Source organism: Pelophylax lessonae (assembly GCF_965119305.1).
Source record: "Pelophylax lessonae genome assembly, chromosome: 12".
NCBI lineage: Eukaryota > Metazoa > Chordata > Amphibia > Anura > Ranidae > Pelophylax > Pelophylax lessonae.
In genome coordinates, this window is record NC_138779.1 from 84,341,912 (window position 1) to 84,365,125 (window position 23,214).

Sequence of the window (23,214 nt, forward strand, 5' to 3'; positions counted from 1 at the left end):
CTCTTGAAAACCCAGATGGCCCATGGAGACGATGACTTTACTGGTGGTGACCAAAATTGTTGCTTCACCTGGTAAGTGTTCCAGGGTCCAAATCAGCCTTCAACCTCTAAGGCTATTCTTGCTGAGAAGTCAGCAAGCCAAGCGATTTGCACCACCTACAGAAGAGTGGAACACTACAGACAGGAATGTACAAACCCAAAGAAGCATGAAAGCTAGTGCCAAGAGCGAGCCAGGTGCCCACCTTCAACAGTCAGCGCTAAATTCAAAGATGCTAAAAAACAACAGTGAGGGTCCAAAGCCTCCAAGACCGCCCCCCCCCGCCCTGCTGTTTCTGAGCGAGTGTCCAAATCACTCACTCACCTCCGGCATACAGCCTCAGAAAGTCAGTGCACACCGACCTCCTTTTAACTCTATCAAGATACCAGCAAAAACAACAGCCAACCAAGAAGGTTGGCTGGACCTGCTGCCTCAGCTACTCCAAGCAAAATTCCTGGCAAATTAGTAGGGCCCTCTCCCCCATTGTGTCAGTTCAAGTAAAATGCATCTACAGGAAGACCCTTTTGGATACAGAATCACATATGATTCTGCTGTACCTGAACTTCTACAATGAACACCCTAAACACCCACCCCTACAAAAGTTGGAAGAGCCAGAAATTTGGGGTATTGGGACCCAGATGTTCCCTTCCAGAAGTTGCAGAGTACCAGTTAATCAAGTTGACATTTGATTCTTCCGTAGCTGAGCAATCCGAGACATTTATTATTCTAGCTGTTGTTGTACCCTCATCCCCCCAGGGCTAAAAAGAACTCCTTGCTAGTGGGTATGAACACTGATCTTGTAAGGGGACTACTCCCTCCCCTTGTCTCAAAGCATGACAGACGAACCAAGAATGTACACCTAATGCTACAACTTGTGTATCAGTGCATGGTACAAGAACAGAAAGTCCCAGCGGAAGGACTGGGGAAGCTGTGGTGAGTAGACAGCAGTGAAAAGATACTGCAGCCAGGTGAAGTGGCATGACTACGAGTTTCAGTCAAGTTCAGCTGAGTTCAACCAGGGCCCTTTGTTGTACCTGAAGCAATTTGTCATAGAAATTACAAGGGAGTGGAGTTGATCCCAGAAGAAGTGTCGGCTAGGGCCTTACAGCAAAAGCATGGGAAGATTCCCATCATCCCAGGCAAACAATTGTCTGATCTTCCTGTGTACCAAATCCATCCTGATGGGAGGACAGGGCCTTTGAAGACTTGGCATCAAAATCATCTACTAAGTGAACCCATTAGGGTACTTGCAAGAACCCAGACGCCTTCGCCTAACCCATCTTCTTCCAGTTACCAGGTTGCAACCTTCTCCAACAGATGATGATGTGGAATAAAGCAGTGAGGGGGAGGATGCTTGTATGGTCTGGCTGTGGCTATCTACACCACTCCATGCCCTCCTCTTGCAGAGACTGACACTAGTACTCTCAGGTCTGAGGCTCCAGAGTTTGAACCTCAGGGTCATTATTCAGAGAGTCAGATAACCTCCCCAGTGTCCCAGACATAGAGACTTTCCAATCACCCCCACAACTGGGTGAATAATCGGCTGGAGAGGGGCCACTGGATCCAAAAGAGCACAGACCAAGGAGGACAGTTCTCCCACCCAAGAGAGACTGACTTACAACATACTGGATGAGAATTCAGAAGAAACTATCTACTCAGAGATCTCAAGAGACGACAATTCTTTCTGCTTCAGTTTTGGTGGAAAGTGACTCTAGCCCACCCCCTAACACACCTTGGTGGGAGGCTTTCATGGTCAAAATGTTTGGTAGAAAATGTGCTATTGGATAAATATGTTTTTCTTTTATGCCTGTTTGAATGCAAACTGTTTGCTTTCATGTGACTACTAACCTAGTTTTGCCCCCTATTGTTTATGAAAATTTTGTACCAGGTAATGGAGATTTACAGTATCTCACAAAAGTGAGTACACCCCTCACATTTTTGTAAATATTTTATTATATCTTTACATGTGACAACACTGAAGAAATAACTCTTTGCTACAATGTAAAATAGTAAATGCACAGCTTGTATAACAGTAAAAATTTGCTGTCCCCTCAAAATAACTCATCACACAGCCATTAATGTCTAAACCGCTGGCAACAAAAGTGAGTACACCCTTAAATGGAAATGTCCAAATTGGGCCCAATGTGTCAATATTTTGTGTAGCCACCATTATTTTCCAGCACTGCCTTAAAACCCTCTTGGGCATTCAGCAGAACTTCACAGGTTGCCACTGGAGTCCTCTTCCACTCCTCCATGATGACATCACGGAGCTGGTGGGTGTTAGAGACCTTGCGCTCCTCCACCATCCATTTGAGGATGCCCCACAGATGCTCAATAGGGTTTAGGTCTGGAGATATGCTTGGCCAGTCCATCACCTTTACCCTCAGCTTCTGGAAGTGTGTTTGTGGTCGTTATCATGTTGGAATACTGCCCTGCGGCCCAGTCTCAGAAGGGAGGGCATCATGCTCTGGTTCAGTATGTCACATTTTATGTTGGCATTCATGGTTCAAGCTACATGAACTGTAGCTTTCCAGTGGCAGCAGCACTCATGCAGCCCCAGACCATGACACTCCCACCACCATGCTTGACTATAGGCAAGACACACTTGTCTTTGTACTCCTCACCTGGTTGCCGCCACACACGCTTGACACCATCTGAACCAAATACGTTTATCTTGGTCTCAACAGACCACAGGACATGGTTCCCATAATCCATGTCCTTAGTCTGCATGTCTTAAGCAAACTGTTTGCTGGCTTTCTTGTGCATCATCTTTAGAAGAGGCTTCCTTCTGGCACAACAGCCATGCAGACCACCAATAAAAAGATACCATCAATAAAATGCAGCTCCCCGACACCAGCAGCATTCATGCAGCCCCACAGAAGGACACTGCCACTATTATGTTTCACTGTAGGCCCCATGTATTTTCCTTTGTACACCTCACCTTTGTGATGCCATACATTTTTAAAGCCATCAGTTCCATAAACATTTATCTTGGTCTCATCACTTCAGAGTACATAGCCCTAGCAGTCTTCTTCTTTTTCAGCATGGGTCCTGGCAAATTCTAGGTGGGCTTTTTTTTTTTTTTGTGCATGGGCTTCAGCAGAGGCTTCCTTCGTGCCATTCCTCTGTTGTGTACACCATATTGTGTCACTGGATACAATATTTAGTTTTTCTACTTCTTTAGCTAACTGCAGGGAACTTGCATGGTAATTTTCTTCAACCCTTCTCATCAGAAGACGATCCTGTCGAGGTGTTAACTTCTGTGGATGGCCTGGACGTCCCTGTGAGATGGTTGCAATTCCATCTTTGTTAAATTTTGTATCACTTTTACTCCAGTATTCTGAATGTTAAGTAAAGCTTTGCTGATCTTCTTGTAGCCTTCACCTTTCTCGTGACATTTCTCTTCCATGTGTTGCCGTTGTTGACAGCATGAAATGGAAAGGGGTTTTCTTTGTTAAGTAACACCCTTTATAATAAACTGTCTGCTGGACGCCTGTTTAATGAATAATTAGACTCACCGGTAGTTGAATTCTTGTTAATTAGGATTTTGTTGTCTACAATTTAGCTTTGTTCCTAAGACATTCATTGGGGTGTATTCATTTTTGCAACATGGTCTTGAATGAATTTGTTAGCAAATTCTTGGTTGCAATCAATGGCTCGCATTAGTGGGAGTATAGTTTCTCATGGAAAATGTTGATTCTGAAAGGAAAGTAAATGTTTTCTGACCAATCTGTTGGGGTGTACTCATTTATGCTGAGCACTGTATATAAAACAAAAGGCCTGTGGGCCAAATCCACCCCACTAGGCCTTGTAATGTGGCCCTCGCACCAAGTTTTGCAGCCAGTTGTCACTTATACACAGGGGCCTTCTGTGTTTACAAATGACAGCTTTGCTGTCAATGACTCCCAGATCTAACTGATCCCTATACACACCACAGCAGGGAACGGAAGGGTAAGATCTCCAGAATCTGATAGAGACAACGATCTCCCAGCAAGGAGAGGTAGAGCCACCTATACAGGGGAGTACTAGTGCTGGGCCAAGTAGGAGAAAGTAGAGATGCAAGGATGCTTTGGGAGGGTGTTGGGGTTGCACATTGTACATAGCGCACCCCTAAACCCTTCACTCTGTACACAGCGCACCTCTGAACTCTGCACTCCATATGTAATGCACTCCTGAACTCTGCACTCTGCACTCTGTACCTAATGCATTCCTGAACTCTGCACTCTATACGTACTGCACCCCTAAACCCTGCACTTTGTACATAGTGCACCCCTAAACCCTGAACTCTGTACATAGTGCTACTACTAAATTCTGCACTCTGTATATAGCACACCCCTAAACTTTTCACTCTGTACCGTAGCATAATCCTGTACCATGCACTCTGCATGTAGAACACCCCAAATTAAACCGACCCTTAGAGGGCAACCATACTACTAATGTGGCCGGCGATGAAAATTAGTTTGACACCCATGTATTAAAAGAAATGTACTTTACGTCAATTTTTTAAGGGTAAATGAGTCACTGGATTTCTCCTGCACACGTCTAATGAGTGCTAGAGACAGTGGAAGAAGTTTTATATAATCTCCCCAAACTACTGCAATTGGAGCAATGTGCTGCCAATCTAAAGATCTGTGTGCAAAGCTAGGTGGTAAAATTTGCTGATATAGCTTGTCGGTGAGGTGCATCATGTGCAGTGGCGGGAACTCACACAGACAAGTGCAACAGAAAACTTGTATTGAGGTAAGCAGCAACAGTTCACAACAACCCGGAGGGACACCTGCCCAACCAGGTACACTCGCAAGTTCTAAAGATGTGAAGATATCAGGTATCAGCCTGGGACAATAGGGTTTGTTAAGAAAGCGAAATGCGGCCTGGCCATCCAGTGCCCCAAAAGAGAAGTTGTCCAAAGAAGTTGCAGCTTTATGCTTTCCCTCCTCGTCAGAAACCTCTACCTTTCGCTAGTGCTGTCCCTAACAGGTGGGGTACCTGTCCCTACTCTACCAACTCGCCAAAAGCACACTTATTCTGGGAGCCAGGGCCTTAAGTAGGCTCTGCTTGACCCAAGATGACTGCTGGAGTCACATGGGATGGCAGCATCCAATCGGGTGCTTTCCCAGTGACCCAGGAAACTATATTGAGGAACTATGTTCCCCTTGATTTCCTCTCCAACTGCAATGCCACTGTGGAAGAGTGCTACTTGCAGTAGAGCAAGTAGATTGCACCTGGCTACAAGCTTCCAACAGTGCCAGCATATAAGCGGCTACAGCAGGGGCAAGGATAGCAATGCTGCAGTGATTTCAATGCAGTAGAAAGAGTATTAGCACCCTATTTTATGGAAGTGCTTATCCAATGGTTCTAATGGTAGGATAAATAGGTATTTACAAAATGTTCCAGGTGGCACTTAAGAAAACAGGGAACCCGGTCTTTCTTGTACGGGCATCCAACATCACAAATGTAATTTTATAGCTTGATCACTGTTTTACTATAAATCTTTGTTAACCACTGAGGCTTTTACATTGCACCAGTAAATGGAAGAAGAATGGCGTAGTTACAGAGTGAGTTAGGTTTTTTTTATTACTCACTGCCAGCAAGTGAAGCTCAAGGCTCTTTTTTCAGATGTTTACAAGGTAAACGTAACTTGTTTGCAAAAAAATCCTGTTGCTTACAGATTGGAATAATTGTAGATCAGATAATACACACATATAATGAGCAAGACTGTCTTACATCTATCTGTGTGCGTTTTTCGTCCTTTTTTAATGCCTTATTTAAGAAGCATTGAAGTGCATTCATATGCAATTTTTATTATTCTATTCTTCAAATCTTTCTGAGCTGCAAGAAGCATTGAGATCAGCAAATCTGAGATTCTAATCTGACTTTGCTTGCCCTAGGTCAGTAACTTAAAAAAACATTGAACTCAAAGACAGCCATGGAACTAGTATTGCTAAAAAGCTGCTCCAGACATGGCTCTTACCAGGCTACACATTTCATTCAGTTTGTGCTTTCATTAAGGCACTGCTCTTATGGCCACTCTGAAATCCATATAAGTTCTCCAGCCATTTCTAATAGATGATTTGGGAACAGTTTAAAGCGGAGCTCCGCCCAAAAGGGGAAATTCCACTTTAAGCACTCCTATGGAAGGGGGTACCTAGTTTTGATAGGTGCCCCCTGTCAATTCCACTCGGATCACCTAGGTTCTCATCTCACCCTCCCTCCCTGCACTCTTCTTGGACATGTCACAGTTCCCAGAAGACTTCAGGTCCATTCAGCTGGTGCATCGCGACTCATGCATGCGCAGTGTGCAGTGCAGTGCGCACCCGACTGTGAAGCCGCAAGCTGTCACAGCCAGGTGCCCACAGCTAAAATGCTGGTGCCAGGAAGAGGAGAGAGAGAGAGAAGTGACGGTTCAGTTGACCACTTTGCTGGATCCTGGGACAGGTGAGTGTGTGTTTATTAAAAGTCAGAAGCTACACTTTTTTAGCTGCTGACTTTTAATAAATACAAAAACTACTGGAGCTCAGCTTTAACATTACTTTAGCAACATTTTGATTGGCTGGAAGGATATACCTCAGAGGTGGTTTAAAATGTATTAAGAGACAAAACAGGTGTCTTTTTTTTTTTTACATCTGTGTCCAAATAGGGAATTTTTCCTTCACTTCCTGCCCTTTAGACACAATGAAGTGAGAGGAAATCTTTCCAAAGGCAGGAAAGTCCCCTTTTAGATAGTTATCAATGGAATAAGTGTTCCACTTTTCCCTGTTTCAATGAAAACTCAAAATTTTGAATTTTACTCAATTGCAGTCCAGGCCAATAGTCAACACGTCAAACTGGGAGAGTTAATCTCACAGCGTGTACCCAGCAATAAAAAAAATGAGGGGTCCTAACCTATTTTCACCCTATCCAAAATTAAACAAAAACAATGTTTTGGCTTTATGCATACTGTAATACAAGATATAAGGAATATTATCCAGTATCAGGTATTATCTATAGATAAAAAATTGTAAGACATGTTAACATGCCACCCAACCTCCTTGAATGATTTTTTATGACAAAACCTTTGAATTCATTTAAGTGCAATGTCACCATCTGTGTTGTGTGAATGTATTTTTTACCTGTTTCCTTGGAATTTACTGCCTAAATCTCATGTAAATAGCGCCAAGGGCTACAAGAGCTGATCATGCTCAGCTGAAGTGCACATGAGGACAGGAAGAGAAAATAGAGGGATGATTCATCTTTGTACTGACAGTTTGTTCTCAGCTCTGGTATTTTCTGAAAAGTGTAAATTCTGCAGCTCCACTAACTGTCTTTGCTGTAATATGTCCCTAGAGTTAGGCAGCCCTTTACAATTAACCCACACACTTCTGTAGCACAACCCCAAGAGGAGCCGCTAAATTGTAATTACTCTGTACACCTGAGGTTGACACACCTCACTCACCTAGCACTTAACAACACACCTTGAGGTATTTCAAAGATTTAATTTGGCCAAGCATAGCCTAGAAGTAGAGAGGATTAGCAGTTGTACATACAGTATACAAACAATACAAACAATCAATAAGACAATAATGTTGCTCTGAGAGATCTGGTCAAACACCTGCAATAGTCTGAATAACATTTACCTAACAACAGTATATAAAGACAGCTTTAACATGCTATAACAGTTCCTTTTTCATCACGCTGGCCAGTGATGATGGAAAAAATGTTGACCAGCAAAGTTGGGGCCCTTGACAGCTCCCAGCAAACAAAAGTATAACTTGTGCAATGTTAGGCCTCATTTAGGGGTGTTAATGGGGGCAGAGCTGCCCCCTTATGCTGCAATAGGCAGCGGATAGGGTGTTTGCATGCTGAGGTCACAATGCTTTGCATCCTCTGCAAAGTTTACTTGACATGTAGCGATCTGCGGGCGGCAAGCACCATTCATAAAAATGGGGAAGCATCACAAGCAGCTCAGTGTTTACCTAGCAACAGTATATAAAGATAGCCCTAACATGCTATAACAGTCCCTATTTTGTCACACGGGCCAGTGATGAAAAGGAAGTTGGCCAGAAATGTTGGGGTACTTGGAGAAAGCAAAAGAGATCCTAGCAGACAAAAGATTAACTTGTGTAATTTTGGTCTCTTATCAGACTTGGGGCATCCTCTTCTGGGTTAGAAAATGCTGTCATCTCTTTCTTTCAATCCTGTTGTGACAGTCCCTCTTTTCCTTACTTACAAGTGGTGGGAGTGCCATCTAGTACAGTCTGTTTACACCAGGCATCCAAATCTCACCTCACACTGCGTGATGAGGAGTCTTTCCTGATTGTGGTCAGTTATGGCAGAGTTCTGTTCAGCTAGCAGCAGCCCAGTCTTTTTCGAACATACCTGTTTGCTTCCAGACAGTCCTCTCTTACAAGCTGGCGCCCAGTAGCCAGTGGTCCTCTCCTGATGGTCAGGGGTATGCTTATGGTCACAGTCTTTTGCCCCATCCAGCAACTGAAACTCTGATCCCCAGTGTGGACTCTCAGGATCCAGCTCCCCTCTAATGTAGCATTGCACAGACTATCATGGCACCAGTAGTCTCTGATCAGCAATCTTCTCCTGTGAAGCACAGCTTCAGATAGCTCCAGCGAACTCTGGCCACACAAAACTGTTCCCCCTTTACTGTAAGCTGCATAGAATGCATTAAGATAAAAAAAAAAAACCTTCTGACTTTACAACTCCTTTAAAAAAAACTTTCAGCCTGCATAGGAGGGTTCAATTGAGGTTTCTGGTCAAACAGTATCCAGCGATCCTATTTTTTAAAATCACTTTTGTTTGACAATTGTTTTATCACTTTTTTGATACGATGTTGTTCTTGACAAGCAGTTCCTCTGCTAGGGAGGTCAAGAATTTTGCTGTATTGTGTTGCAGGGGTGTATTGATAAAAAAATTGGCTGCACAGAATTACAAAACCTTTGGGAGGTGAAACAGCCATTTTACATATGTTTTTATTTGTGTCTACCTGCTTGCTTGGCGTTCTGTTTCAGATTTAAAGTAAACCTGTTGCTTTGTCCACCATGGACGATTTACAGCTTAATTTGAAGCTAAACTTCCGTCAAAATTAAAGGGCACAAATCAATGCAACTCATGTATTTTTAAGCAGTGTAAATACCTACATTTGACTTGGGATCAGCCTCATACAGTCTTATGTACAGCAGAGCTCAGAGAGGGGTAAGGAGAAACAGCGCATATAGTTAAAGAGGCTGTAAACCTCAAAAAAAAAATAAAAAAAAATAAAAACCTGAAAGACATATGCATAATGAGCTAGTATGCATCGCATACTAGCTCATTATGAAATACTTACCTTAGAACGAAGCCCCCGCAGTGGCGCCTGCTCACCGCTGACACTGCCGACATGTTCAAATGTATTCCTTCCGGGTTCATGTCCTCCGGACATCTGATTGGCAGAAGACAAGATGACATCACTCCCGCGCATGTACACGTGAGCCGCTGGTCACGGCACAGGGCTCTGAAGGAACGGCACAGACGGACATTCCTTTAGAGTGCATGCACTAGTGATGTCACTGGCTGTATGCAAGGTAAATATCTCCTAAACCATGCTTTTTTAGGAGATATTTACAGTACCTAGAGGTAAGCCTTATCATAGGCTTACCAATAGGCAAAAGTTGCAGAGGAAGCTTTACTTCCTCTTTAAGTCTTCTGCAGTATGTTGAAAATCTCTAAATTGGCAGAAATACAAATCCTTGGGCAAGAGAACAGATATCATATATGTATTTTATCTGTGTGTTCAGTTATTTGCCTCGACTTTATCCAACAGTGCTGGCGATAATACTGTTTGGAATGACTTGACCCTCGATGAACACCAGCCATCATGGAAGGAGTTATTTGACCAGCCTTGTATAAAACATAGACTCTAAATGACAAGATCATCAAGAAAAACTTTGATGGCACTGTTGTATATCTGCATCATTTTTCTTTTTCACATTGTAGTTTTCGATTACTGTCTCTCATGTTTGTTTCCATGTTGCATTCTTTTCTGTTCAAAAATGTTCCACTTTCACAAAATCAATGTGTGCCAGTACAGTGGTAGCAAACAGTTTATTCCCGCAGAGTCATGCTGTAAATATTTGTACATTACAAAGAAAGTTGGTTTCTTCTGCGCCCAGCTCCTTTCTGGTTGGTCATTTGGTAATATTTTACTTATGAGTATGTTATTCAGGAGGGGTGTTCCCAAAAGCACCCATTGTAGGGATCCTTATTGTTACTCACATACAGAACGCTAAAGTATCAAAGTGTTCCTACAGCCACCTTTCAGATTTAGACCTGCACGGAAATTTAAAGCTAAGTTGTGACCAGGGATGAGTTTGATATGAGTCTGAGCTTGGTTGTTTATGAGAGAGAGAGAGAGAGAGAGAGAAAGTTACACGGGATAAGCATTAGGAAGCAAACCCTCCACCAACAGGTTCTGTGTAAAATCTGGTAGCAGTGAATTAGAGGAAACTCAGATCATGGTTAAGTTTCTGTTTCTGATTTTAGCATATTTGCAGTCTCTTGAAAAATAATTGCAGCTACTGATTACTTTTGCTTGTTAGTGTAGAATTGCTCTATAAAGCCAATCTCCTGGGAAAACAAAAAACGAAAAAACAAACGCTCCTAGCCACCTATTAGTTTACCAAAAAATAAATAAATCACTTACCTAAGTCTGCTTTAATATGAAGATCTGTGGCACCCCTACCAGTTATTGAGAATGGTGATTGGAAGCTACACTCTAGTTGCCGCACCCCACATCATGATATCATGGCTAGAAGACTGGTGGACACCTTGCATGCTTACCTTGTGATGGGCACTTTTGGCGGCCAATAGAAAGCGTCCACATCAGTAGGAAGTGATGTGGGCCCCGCAAGAAGAATACTGCAGATCAGGAAAAAAGGGGAAATGGGACCCTGCCTGTCCCATAACTGCGTTTTTGGATCAGAAAAAATGGATCTTTTGTTTTTATTTTAAAAAAAAATATCAACTAGTGATTGGCTAGGTAAAGTTGGTAGGGTAGGGAACTAGCTTATCTTAAAAATAAAAATATGAATTGACAAAATTGCCCATAAAATAATCAAATAATTTAAGATACAATCTGGAACAATTTGTTTAGCCCAAATCTGTCAATACTTCTGTCAATGGCCACCTTTACTAATGGTAATTTATTTTACATGCTTAAATTGCCATTGGAAATGTCTTTTTTAACAATCTATGTACAGTGATAAGTAACTTAACTTATAAATGTACACTAAACAATAACTAATATTAGCTGATAATACCATTTCCATTCTCCTTTCTTAGTTTTCTTTAGCGTGATGATCATCTCAATGAACAATAGAAAAACAAAACTTAGTAGTAGAAAGTAATTAAAATTATCTGTCATCGCTGCTAGTAAGACTATCATAAGGGATCCATGAAGGCCGAAAAACAAGCGACTGACAATGGCTGACAATATCTTGCAGCATTTACTCTTCATTGTGACAGCTTCCTATGATCTGTGAAAACACAAAAGTACAGGTATATGCTTAGATCTTCAGCATGTTGTGAATATTTGTAAAGACAATATATTAAAGAGACCCTGTTATTCTCCCATGCCTAACCAGATAACCAGATAAATATACTGAGTAAAGGTACTTGCAAACCTATAAGGTATACTGGCCTTATTTTCCAATTGTAAACCCCCACTGTACTGAAACAGACTTAAAATTTACCTTTTCTCACTTTCACTAAAATTCACATCAGCACAAAGACCTGCATGGTGATATCATCATACAGTCATTAGGTAAACAAACACTTTTTTTTTTGTTACTGTTTTTTTTACTTCCTGGTTGAGTGAGGCACTGGTGATGTAACCAGAGCCGTAAAATTAATCCTGGGAAGGCTGTATCGCCAGTGACTTTTCTCACATGTTCCAGGAGACAGATCCAGAGTTCCTGGAACTAAAGCAGAAACAAAACTAGGGGGTGGGAAGCAGAGGGGCATGTGCCCAGGGTGCAGCATTGTGAGGGGCTCTGGTACCGATCCTCCTGCAGCAGCTGAAATCCCTCTTCTCCTCCTCCCCCTCCCACCATTATTCAGCTGCTGCAGAAGGAAAACACAGGTTTCATATTGTATGCTGCCCCAGCTGTCACTTCTGTCTATACGCCATCTTAAGCTGTCCAACCCTGTACTGCTCTGGTCCCCCATGCCCCCCATGCTTCTCTTGTCCTCCCGATCCCCCCCCCTGCTCCTTTGGTCCCCCTACAGCGCACCCCTCCTCTCCTGACAGCTAGCTGTGCAGTAAGTGGGCAGCATGAATAATCCTCAGCACGGAGAAGTTCAGCATTATTGGTAAGACAGCCACAAACTAGTTGCAACATACCCCCTTCGGTACTCGTTCTCCTGGTCTTCCTTCCCCCCCACTCCATCCTGAATAGATTTATCCAGCCAACAGGATGGAGAGTGGAGGAAGGGGAGATCAGGTGAATGAGTGCTGAGGAGGGTTATGTTGCAACTATTTTGTGGCTGACCATGCTGAACTTCTCCATGCTGAGGATTATGCCTTTAGGGCCGGTTCACACTGTGATGCCAGACATCACATGTGATTCGTACCGCATTGCTGTAAAATTCACATGCTATGTCTGTGTGATGTGAATTAAGCCATACAAACTGTATGGCTGAATTTGCATCACATTTGGACCAAACTCATGCAGGACCCTTTTTTTGTCCACACTGGAATCGGATCACATGGCTGTTCACAACCATGCGATCCAATTTTGTAAATCGCGCTGTGTTTTGCAAACTGATTGCGGGGTGCCGTTAACTTAACATATACTCTGCAATCAGTTCACATGAACAGGTTATGATTTTGATGTGGTGCGAATTTGCAGCGAATTCAGTGCAGATTAAAAAAAAGGGTCCTGCATGAGTTTGGTCCTAAAGCATTGCTAATTCAGCCATACAGAATTTGCATCGCACAGACATCGCATGTGATCTGCACAGCAATACGGTGCAAATCACTTGTGATGTCTGGCATCGCGATAGTGTGAACCGGCCCTTATTCAGCCCGCCTGCTTACTGCACAGCTAGCCATCGGGAGATGAGGGAAGCACTGCAAGGGGACAAGAGGAGCTGGGCCGGGGTGACCAGAGGAGTAGGGGGCGGGACAGCTGACTGCACAGCTATTGCCTGGGAGTCTGGAACTTTCTGGCTTTCCTACCTTATTGAGCTTCTTCTTATCCCACCTATTGTATCAGCTGTTGCACACCATGCATAGTGCACCCTAAACCCTGCACTCTGTACACAGTGCAACCGTAAACCCTGCACTCTGTACAGAGTGCATCCCTAAGCTCTAAACTCTGCATGTAGCACACTATTAAAACCTGTACACAGTGTACCCCTAAGCCCTGCATTCTAAATATAGTGCACCCCTAAACCCTGCACACTGTACGTAGCACACCCTTAAACCCTGCACACCTCTAAACCCTAATGCCTGTACACAGAGCACCCCTGAACACTGCATATTGTACACAATGCATCCCTAAACTCTGTAATCTGTATGTAGCACACCCCTAAACTGTGCACTATGTACACAGCGCACCCCTAAACCCTGAACCCTGTACACAGCGCACCCCTAAACTCTGCACTCTGTATGTAAAGAGGCTGGTTAATATGTGATTTACTTTTTTGAATGAACACAGTTGTGTTTACTATGTTTCAGTTTGTGAATGAACAGGAAGCACCTCGGCACAGAGCACTTCCCATTCATTCACTGTCCAATGCAACTGAGGCTGCAGAGAAAGGAACTAGGGAATTTGTCCTCATTCCCTTTATTTGTCTTAAAAATCAGACATCAGGGGCCTGTTTAGACATTTTTGTCAGTTTGGCATCTTCGCCCTAGGTACCGAATAAACTTGTCTCACTAGTAGGGGGGTTCCAAACTGAGTCAGCCACTGACTAAAGGGATATGGATTTGTTTGCCCTTGAGCCCCATTCACATCTGTGTGCTCATGGAATGCTTGTGGTGCCATTATTTCTTAATGACACCCCATTAGGACTAACACAGTTAACAAGTGTAAGACTCACTGCCCACAAAAGGTGCAAGAGCTACTTGACGCATTTGACGCATTTAGGGTATCCCATTTAAGTGGATGAGCTGCTCTATGTTGTCACGTGACAAATGCTTAAAAAAAAAAACACACACATAGCATATTGCTCAGTTGTGAATTGGATCTTATCAGAAATGGCCACTGTGAGAAGAGGAAGGAGGAAAAGAAAAATAATGTAAAAAAGGTTGCCATAGATAAACATTTCTAAACATGCCTTTGTTGTGAAACTGCACTGCATTGGAACACCACAGTTTATTTTGCTGAGAAATCCCTCTGAAAAATACCCCATGGCATTTCTAGCCATGACAATCTTGAATAAGAGCAAATGATCCAAGTAGTATTTAATTTCTGTAATCCATCTGTGCTCTTTTTCCCTCCTAAGATGTATGACATAATTTGCCTAGGCCTGGAAACAATGAAGTTACTAAAGAAATATATATATATATATATATATATATATATATATACAGTGGGGATCGAAAGTTTGGGCACCCCAGGTAAAAATTTGTATTAATGTGCATAAAGAAGCCAAGGAAAGATGGAAAAATCTCCAAAAGGCATCAAATTACAGATTAGACATTCTTATAATATGTCAACAAAAGTTAGATTTTATTCCCATCATTGACACTTTCAAAATTACAGAAAACAAAAAAATGGCGTCTGCAAAGGTTTGGGCACCCTGCAGAATTTATAGCATGCACTGCCCCCTATGCAAGGCTGAGACCTGCCAGTGTCATGGATTGTTCTCAATCATCGTCTGGGAAGACCAGGTGATGTCAATCTCAAAGGTTTTAAATGCCCAGACTCATCTGACCTTGCCCCAACAATCAGCACCATGGGATCTTCTAAACAGTTGTCTAGAAAATTGAAACTAAAAATAGTTGACGCTCACATAGCTGGAGAAGGCTATAAGAAGATAGCAAAGCGTTTTCAGATGTCAATATCTCTGTTCGGAATGTAATTAAGAAATGGCAGTCATCAGGAACAGTGGAAGTTAAAGCAAGATCTGGAAGACCAAGAAAAATATCAGACAGAACAGCTCGCAGGATTGTGAGAAAAACAATTCAAAAGCCACGTTTGACTGCACGATCCCTCCAGAAAGATCTGGCAGACACTGGAGATGTGGTACACTATTCCACTATAAAGAGATACTTGTACAAATATGGTCTTCATGGAAGAGTCATCAGAAGAAAACCTCTTCTACGTCCTCACCAAAAAAATCAGCGTTTGAACTTTGCAAAGGAACATATAGACAAGCCTGATGCATTTTGGAAACAAGTTCTGTGGACCGATGAGGTTAAAATTGAACTTTTTGGCCAGAATGAGCAAAGGTATGTTTGGAGAAGAAGGGGCACAGAATTTAATGAAAAGAACCTCTGTCCAACTGTTAAGCATGGGGGTGGATCAATCATGCTTTGGGGTTGTATTGCAGCCAGTGGCACAGGGAACATCTCACGAGTAGAAGGAAAAATGGATTCAATAAAATTTCAGCAAATTTTGGATGGTAACTTGATGCCATCCATGAAAAAGCTGAAGTTAAAGAGAGGATGGCTTCTATAAATGCATAATGATCCTAAACACACCTCGAAATCCACGGGGGATTACATCAAGAGGTGTAAACTGAAGGTTTTGCCATGGCCTTCACAATCTCCTGACCTCAACATAATTGAAAATCTATGGATAGACCTTAAAAGAGCAGTGCGTGACAGACAGCCCAGAAATCTCAAAGAACTGGAAGACTTTTGTAAGGAAGAATGGGCAAAGATTCCTCAAACACTAATTGAAAGACTCTTGGCTGGCTACAAAAAGCGTTTACAAGCTGTGATACTTGCCAAAGGGGGCAGTACAAGATATAAACTCTGCAGGGTGCCCAAACTTTTGCAGATACCATTTTTTTGTTTTCTGTTATTTTTGAAAGTGTAAATGATGGAAATAAAATCTAACTTTTGTTGACATATTATGAGAATGTCTAATCTGTAATTTGATGCCTTTTGGAGATGTTTCCATCTTTCCTTGGCTTCTTTATGCACATTAATACAAATTTTTACCTGGGGTGCCCAAACCTTCGATCCCCACTGTATATATATATATATATATATATATATATATATATATATAATTAAAACAAGTAAATATGATATATTTTCCTATCTATTTAATGAAAGCTGGCAGCAAAAAGATTAAAAACATCAATGTTAATTGAGAAAGTTCCACTTTAAGATAAGAGTGAAGTTCCTCTTTAATATTTTTAAGAATTTGGAGCTTGAATTTGACATCTGGAATTTGGAATTCAGAACTCAGATTTTGGAATTTGAATTCAGAACTCAAAATTTGGTATTCTGAATTTGGAACTTGGAATTTGGGACTCAAAATACAAAACTCGTAATTTGAAATTTGGAACGCAGGCTTTTGAATTCAGAAATTTGAATTTAGAATTCAGAACTTAGAATTTGTAACTCAGAATTCAGGGCTTGGATTCGGAATTTGGAGTATGGAATTTGTAATTCAGAATTCAGAACTAAAATTCAGAACTCCAATTTTAGAATTCAGAATTTGGAACTCAGGATTTGGAATTCAAAACTCAAAATATGGAATTTAGAAGTTGCAATTCAGAACATGGGATGCAAAACTCTGAGGACTTGGAGTTTGGAACTCAGAATTTGGAACTTGGAATTTAGAACTCGGATTTTGGGATTCAGAATTTGGATTTTGGAAATTTGAAATTTGGTGCTCAAAATTTGAAATTTAGAACTCAAAGTTTGAAACTTCATATAGAATTTCAGAATTTGGAACTTGGAATCTTCAGAATTTGGGATTCAGAACTCAGAATTTGGAAATTGGAATTTGGAACCCAGAATTTTAAAATCAGAATTCTGAACCTGGAATTCAGAACTCAAAAATGATCTTCCAAACCAAAATGAGCTCCTCTGTCTGCATTTTCCTGGAATATCACATATTTGATAATGGTATGGGAGACTGGACACCCCACAATTCCTCACTACACTGATAACATACCTTTGATTCTTCAAAAACGAAGTGCATTTGATCTAGAATTGAATGCATTTGGAAAGTTAATATCAATGATACCCTAGCAAAGATGCATAACACAAAAACACAATATTTTATTTTGGGTTTAATCAGAAGAACTGAAGTTAAACTCAAGTTAAAATATTTGTGTTGTTTGGATTGAATAGAAAGGGTTAAAACTTTTTTTTTAATGTTCCCCTATAAAACGCTTTTTGATACTTTATATGTATGTAATTGAAATATATATTTGAAAAAAAAACTTCTTTCAGGTTTCTACCTGGAAGGTGATGGGGGAGATCTTCACAATCCTTTGATAAAGGGGTCATGCCAGGTCCCCAAACATAGTGTTCTCTTCTGATGAATATGGATCTAAAATATATTTGATCTGCTGCTTCTCTGAGTAATAACAGCGGATATCAGAATACAATGTCCTGACAAGGGAATTCCTCCATCCACCTCACCTGCGTGGATGAAAGAATCTCTTAGTTTTTGCTGAACGAAAAAATACTAACCGTCTATGCCCAGCTTAAGAATATCCTGTCCACAAGGAGACAACAATATTATGTGATTTCACAGCAGAACAAACAGCACTGTTACTCTGGTAAAGGAAGTGGAAAACATTGGATCACCCCCCTTTGTCCCTGTCATCTCCCCCCCTCTGTCCCTGTCACCCCCCTCTGTCCCGGTCACCTCCCCCCTCTGTCCCTGTCACCCCCTCCACCTCCCCCCTGTCCCTGTCACCACCCCCCTCTGTCCTTGTCACCCTCCTCTGTCCCTGTCATCTTCCCCTCTCTGTCCCTGTCAACCCCCTCCACCTCCCCCCCTCTTTCCCTGTCATCCCCACGTCCCTGTCACCACCCAACCTCTGTCCCTGTCACCCCCTTGTCCATGTCACCCCCCCTGTCCCTGTCATCCCCCTGTCCCTGTCACCTCCTGTCTCTCTCTGTCACCCCCCCTCTGTCCCTGTCATCTTCCCCCCCCCTCTGTCCTTGTCATCTTCCCCCCTCTGTCCCTGTCATCTTTCCCTTTGTCCCTGTCACCCCCCTCCACCCCCCCTCTGTCCCTGTCACCCCCCCCTCTGTCCCTGTCCTCTCCCCCCTCTGTCCCTGTCATCACCCCCCTCTGTCCCTGTCACCCCCCCTCTGTCCCTGTCATCTTCCCCACTCTGTCCCTTTCATCTTCCCCTCTGTCCCTGTCACCCCCTCTCACTCTCCCTGTCACCCCCTCTCACTCTCCCTGTCACCCCCTGTCTTTCTCTCTATGTCACCCCTTCCTTCTCTCTCTCCGTTTTACCCCCTCTCTCTCTCTCTCCCTGTCACCCCATCTCTATCTCTCTATTACACTGTTAAAAACATTTAACAGTGTAATTTTATGAAATATTTTACGAGGGCGTGTTTAGGGGCGGAGCAGGGTAGGGTTTGGGTGGGGAAACAGGTGGCAAGTAACTCTTAAGGCCTGGCTAGTTGCTCAGGACTTGAAATTTTGAGCCCTGATATAATATATATTTGCAAAAAAAAAACTTCTTTCAGGTTTCTACCTGGAAGGTGATGGGGGAGATCTTCACAATCCTTTGATAAAGGGGTCATGCCAGGTCCCCAAACATAGTGTTCTCTTCTGATGAATATGGATCTAAAATATATTTGTTTTGCTGCTTCTCTGAGTAACAACAGCGGATATCAGAATACAATGTCCTGACAAGGGAATTCCTCCATCCACCTCACCTGTGTGGATGAAGGAATCTCTTAGTTTTTGCTGAACGAAAAAATACTAACTGTCTATGCCCAGCTTAAGAATAGCCTGCCCACAAGGAGACAACAATATTATGTGATTTCACAGCAGAACAAACAGCACTGTTACTCTGGTAAAGGAAGTGGAAAATATTGGATCTACGGACAGGTTTAAGAGGTCATAAATCTATGACAAGGCTGATTCAGAAAAACAAAAACTGCTGTTTTAGTACCAGTGACAGACTTCAGCATTTATGTACATTTTTATTTTACCATAGTTCCATGTTGGTATTTGGTTGGATCTCCTTTTGTGACTTTAACAGCCTCTAGACTTCTGGCAATTCTTTCCACCGATTGTTGGGTCATTGTTAGGGCTGTTTGTACTCAGCAAAAAAGGTATTAGTGAAGTTGGCAGTGATGTTGGTCAACTGTGCCTGGCTCTCAGCCTGCATTCCACTTCATACAACAGGTGTTCGGTTTGGAGTGAGGCCTCATTCTTTCATTCTAATCTACTGGAGCAGATCTAGCAGACACGAAATATTTTGAACTGATTTATTGGAAAGTGGCATGTTATGATGGTGCAAAACATGGCTAGCCACTGTGAACAGTACAGTCTGTTCTATTGGAAAGGTCAGTTGCTGGATATTGTATGGCTTTGTGCCTAATTATTCATCTGTGTAATTAATTAGTGTCTGCAAAACTGTGGCTGTATAGTGTGTTTATCCTAATTTATTTCCAACAATTGCAGTGTAAATAATACATCGTAAAAGAAAAGGAGTTTACTTTTTTAACATGTGTTTCCACTGATTATTCATTTGTCCAGCACAACCTTTCTCAACCTTGTTATTCCAGAGGAACTCTTAAAATAGTTTTCAGGTCTCCAGGAACCCCCCAAAAAAAAAAACAATTAATTGATGGTCAGTTAGAAAAAAATGTCCCTTGAGATGAAAGTGGAAAGAATGTACCCCTTACAGTGGTGATCAGAATGCCCCCCTTACAAAGATCTATAAAGACCAATAGGTTTATGCAGCTGGCTCTGCCAAGTGGCATTAACCCCAGAACTATGCAGGCATCATCAGATGAGATGTCAATAAGTCACAGCTCAAGGAACCCACAGAAACATCTGGAGAAACCTTAGGGTTCTACATAACCCTGGCTGAGAACAGCAGGTCTATCACAAAGACTGTTCTGGAAATTAGATTGATTTGAAACAACTCAATGAAAGCATCCATTAGTCCTTATTTTAAGCACTGCATACAAATAGGGCCATTCATGATATGATGAAAGGCAATAACAAGCATGGCAGGTTTCCCTGCGAGGGAGTCCTTATTCTTCACCTATCTATAGAGACAATTGAAATATCATATTTAGGATCATGGCAAGTACCAACACTTAGAGGATTTTCGCAAGGATGGGAAGATATCTCTTCATAATCATTCAGGTAGATATTTGCCTATCTATGATAAGTCTTAAGTAAAGAAATGCATGGAAATGTGGTGCGCTGACATTCATGAATGATTTATCCACTAGAAGGAAAATGTGACATAAGCATAAACAGATTGCCTAAGTAAGGGGTACTGGGTGGGGAAGCTAGTTAGAAAAAGCAGGCAAGATCCCCAGTAGGGATGATCAAACTTTTCAAAAGTTCGGTTCGGCCAGAACATCCGAACTTCCCAAAAGTTCGGCCCCGATTTCAGAACCCCATTGAAATCAATGGGACCCGAACTTCGGTAATCAAAAAACACCATTTTGAAGCCCTAAAACCCAATAAATGCCCCTAAAAAGTGCATAGGGTTCTGGGTCATACCCCAGGGACTATTAATCACACAAAAAAAGTTCTTAAAAATTGTCATTTTTGATAGAGAGCCAATTATTAAAAAAAAAAAAAAAATTTCTTTGGATTTAGTATCTGGGGGGGGGGGGGGGGGTCTAAAAAGTGTACCTGAAGTTTCAGCTCTGTAGCATGTCCAGAACCATAAAAAAAAGATTGTTTGTATTATGTCACTTATAGAACAGGGATATGGCTTCGCTATTTTCACACCTTGCCGGTTTAGTAGCAGGCGTTTTTTTTGGGCATTTTTTGGGGTCTTTTGAGGCAGGCAAAACATCTGAACTTGTGTATAGGGGTATATATACACACATACTTATATGTATATATACACCTAGACATATATAGGTGTGATAGTAGCAGAAATATATGCTTGCGCTAATGAAATAATTAACACTAATATGGCTCCGCTCCTATAACACCTATATATGTGTATGTGTAAAATACATATAAGTGTGTGTGCATATATACCACTATACACAAGTTCAGATGTTTTGCCTGCCTCCAAAAACCCCCAAAAAATGCCTGCAACAACACACCTGGGCGTTTTTTTTTTGGCGCTAGCATTTTTTTGGGCATTTTTTTGGGCGTCTTTGGAAGCAGGCAAAACATCTGAACTTGTGTATATGGGTATATATACACACATACTTATATGTATATATACACCTAGACATATATAGGTGTTATAGTAGCAGAAATATATGCTTGCGCTAATGAAATAATTAACACTAATATGGCTCCGCTCCTAGAACACCTATATATGTGTAAGTGTAAAATACATATAAGTATGTGTGTATATATACCACTATACACAAGTTCAGATGTTTTGCCTGCCTCCAAAACCCCCCAAAAAATGCCTGCAACAACACACACCTGGGCGGTTTGTTTTTTGACGCTAGCGTTTTTTTTGGGCATTTTTTTGGGTTCTGTAGAGGGGTATATATATATACACACACACTTATATGTATTTTACACATACACATATATAGGTGTGATAGGAGCGTAACTATATTGGTGTTAATTATTTCATTAGCGCAAGTAGTGTTTTCTGCTCCTTTCACACCTATATATGTGCAGGTGTATATATACAGACATGTGTGTGTATATATATACCCCAATACACAAGTTTAGATGTCATGTCCTCAAAAAATCCCTATAAACGCCTGCAGCCAAAAAGCAGGCTGACCGGCGAGAAGCCATATTAGTGCACCGAATGTGACTTAAGAGAAACTATCTTTTCTCTATAGTGGTCACCCTGATATGGAAGGGTTTGGTCACCCTGCCATAGCAGTCAGTGTCAGTTCACCCTACACTACACTACGGTCACCCTGGCACTTAACCCTTTCCCTACAGAAACTAAATTTTTGCATCGAACTAAAGTGTAAAAGAGCACCCTAACTGCACTAGATATCCCTTTCCTCACACTAATAAATGCTAAATGACACTTTTAAAGTAAAATTAACAGAACTGCTTCCACTCTCTTCCATTTCCCTGTATTACAATGCTAGGAATTTGGCGGGGGCTATCTTATATACTGGGGGGCGTATTCACTAATGATTGGCCTAGGGACCCCCTAGTCACTCCAATCACATTCCTAGCATTCTCCTGCCCCCTCAATTGGCTTTTACTAATGGTTCTGGTCCAATCACAGGCTTTTAAAGCCCATTTCCTGGCTCATTGCATTTTGGTCGGTTCTGGTTGCCGAATTCCGAACTTTTTCAGCAAAAAGTTCTAAATTCGGCTGAACCTCGAACAGTCAATGTCCGGGTCGAACCGATGGTCGACCCGAACCGTTCGATCATCCCTAATCCCCAGTCACCAAAATTAGAGAAAAAGTGTCCCTATATCTCTCCAACAAGGAGATTATGTGAAAAGAGGGATTTTTAGTGCCTAACAATATACCCATAAATACAAAATATTAATAAAATAGCAGTTTTTTATTGATACATAATAAAAGCAGATTTTCATTCAAAACATATAATCAAAGCGGTAGGCACATAATCTGGGCATAAATGTGTCAAGTAGGAACGAAGGATAATTTAATTATCACAATTCACCCAATAAGATCTTCCTCAGGATCCACTCATTTTTCAATCTTTATGATGATCCAACTAGTGGATAATACATACAATATATTATTCTACCAATGGAGACAATTGTTATAACAAACATATTACACATATTTAAATATGTCAAGAGAAAAAGTAATATATATTTTTAACAACAATCATGGGGTTTCCCAGGGAGAAAGAAAAAAAAAAGGGGGGGGAAGAGGACTGGTACTTGTAGAAGGGCACATGATCAACATATTGGGGGGACATTTGGCAAGAAAAAAAGGAGCAACAACCCACATTAAATATTCACCCCCAAAATCAGTAATAGAGGGGAGCCAACAAGCTGCCAAATGACAAGCGTGCTCAATGGAAACTCATCAAGGTAGTGATAGAAATCTGAGGCACATCACAGAGGTGGAATATAATATCTATATCTGGAAATCCAAACC

General features: G+C 41.7%; 1 protein-coding gene across 2 annotated transcripts in view; it reads right to left on the reverse strand.

Annotated features, from left to right (window-relative positions):
* Window positions 1–23,214, reverse strand: part of LOC309568582 (transmembrane protein 26-like) — a 58,697-nt gene that overhangs the window by 17,029 nt on the left and 18,454 nt on the right. The window contains exons 1-2 of one of the 2 annotated variants that reach the window (XM_082274289.1): window positions 23,076–23,191; window positions 11,322–11,537 (exon numbers count right to left, since the gene is read on the reverse strand). In XM_082274289.1, the coding sequence (XP_082130415.1) occupies window positions 11,322–11,518 (197 nt within the window). In that variant the 5' untranslated portion in view covers window positions 11,519–11,537; window positions 23,076–23,191. Of the gene's footprint in view, window positions 1–11,321; window positions 11,538–23,075; window positions 23,192–23,214 lie in introns of those variants that run through there. The other variant, XM_082274288.1, reaches the window with a different exon arrangement.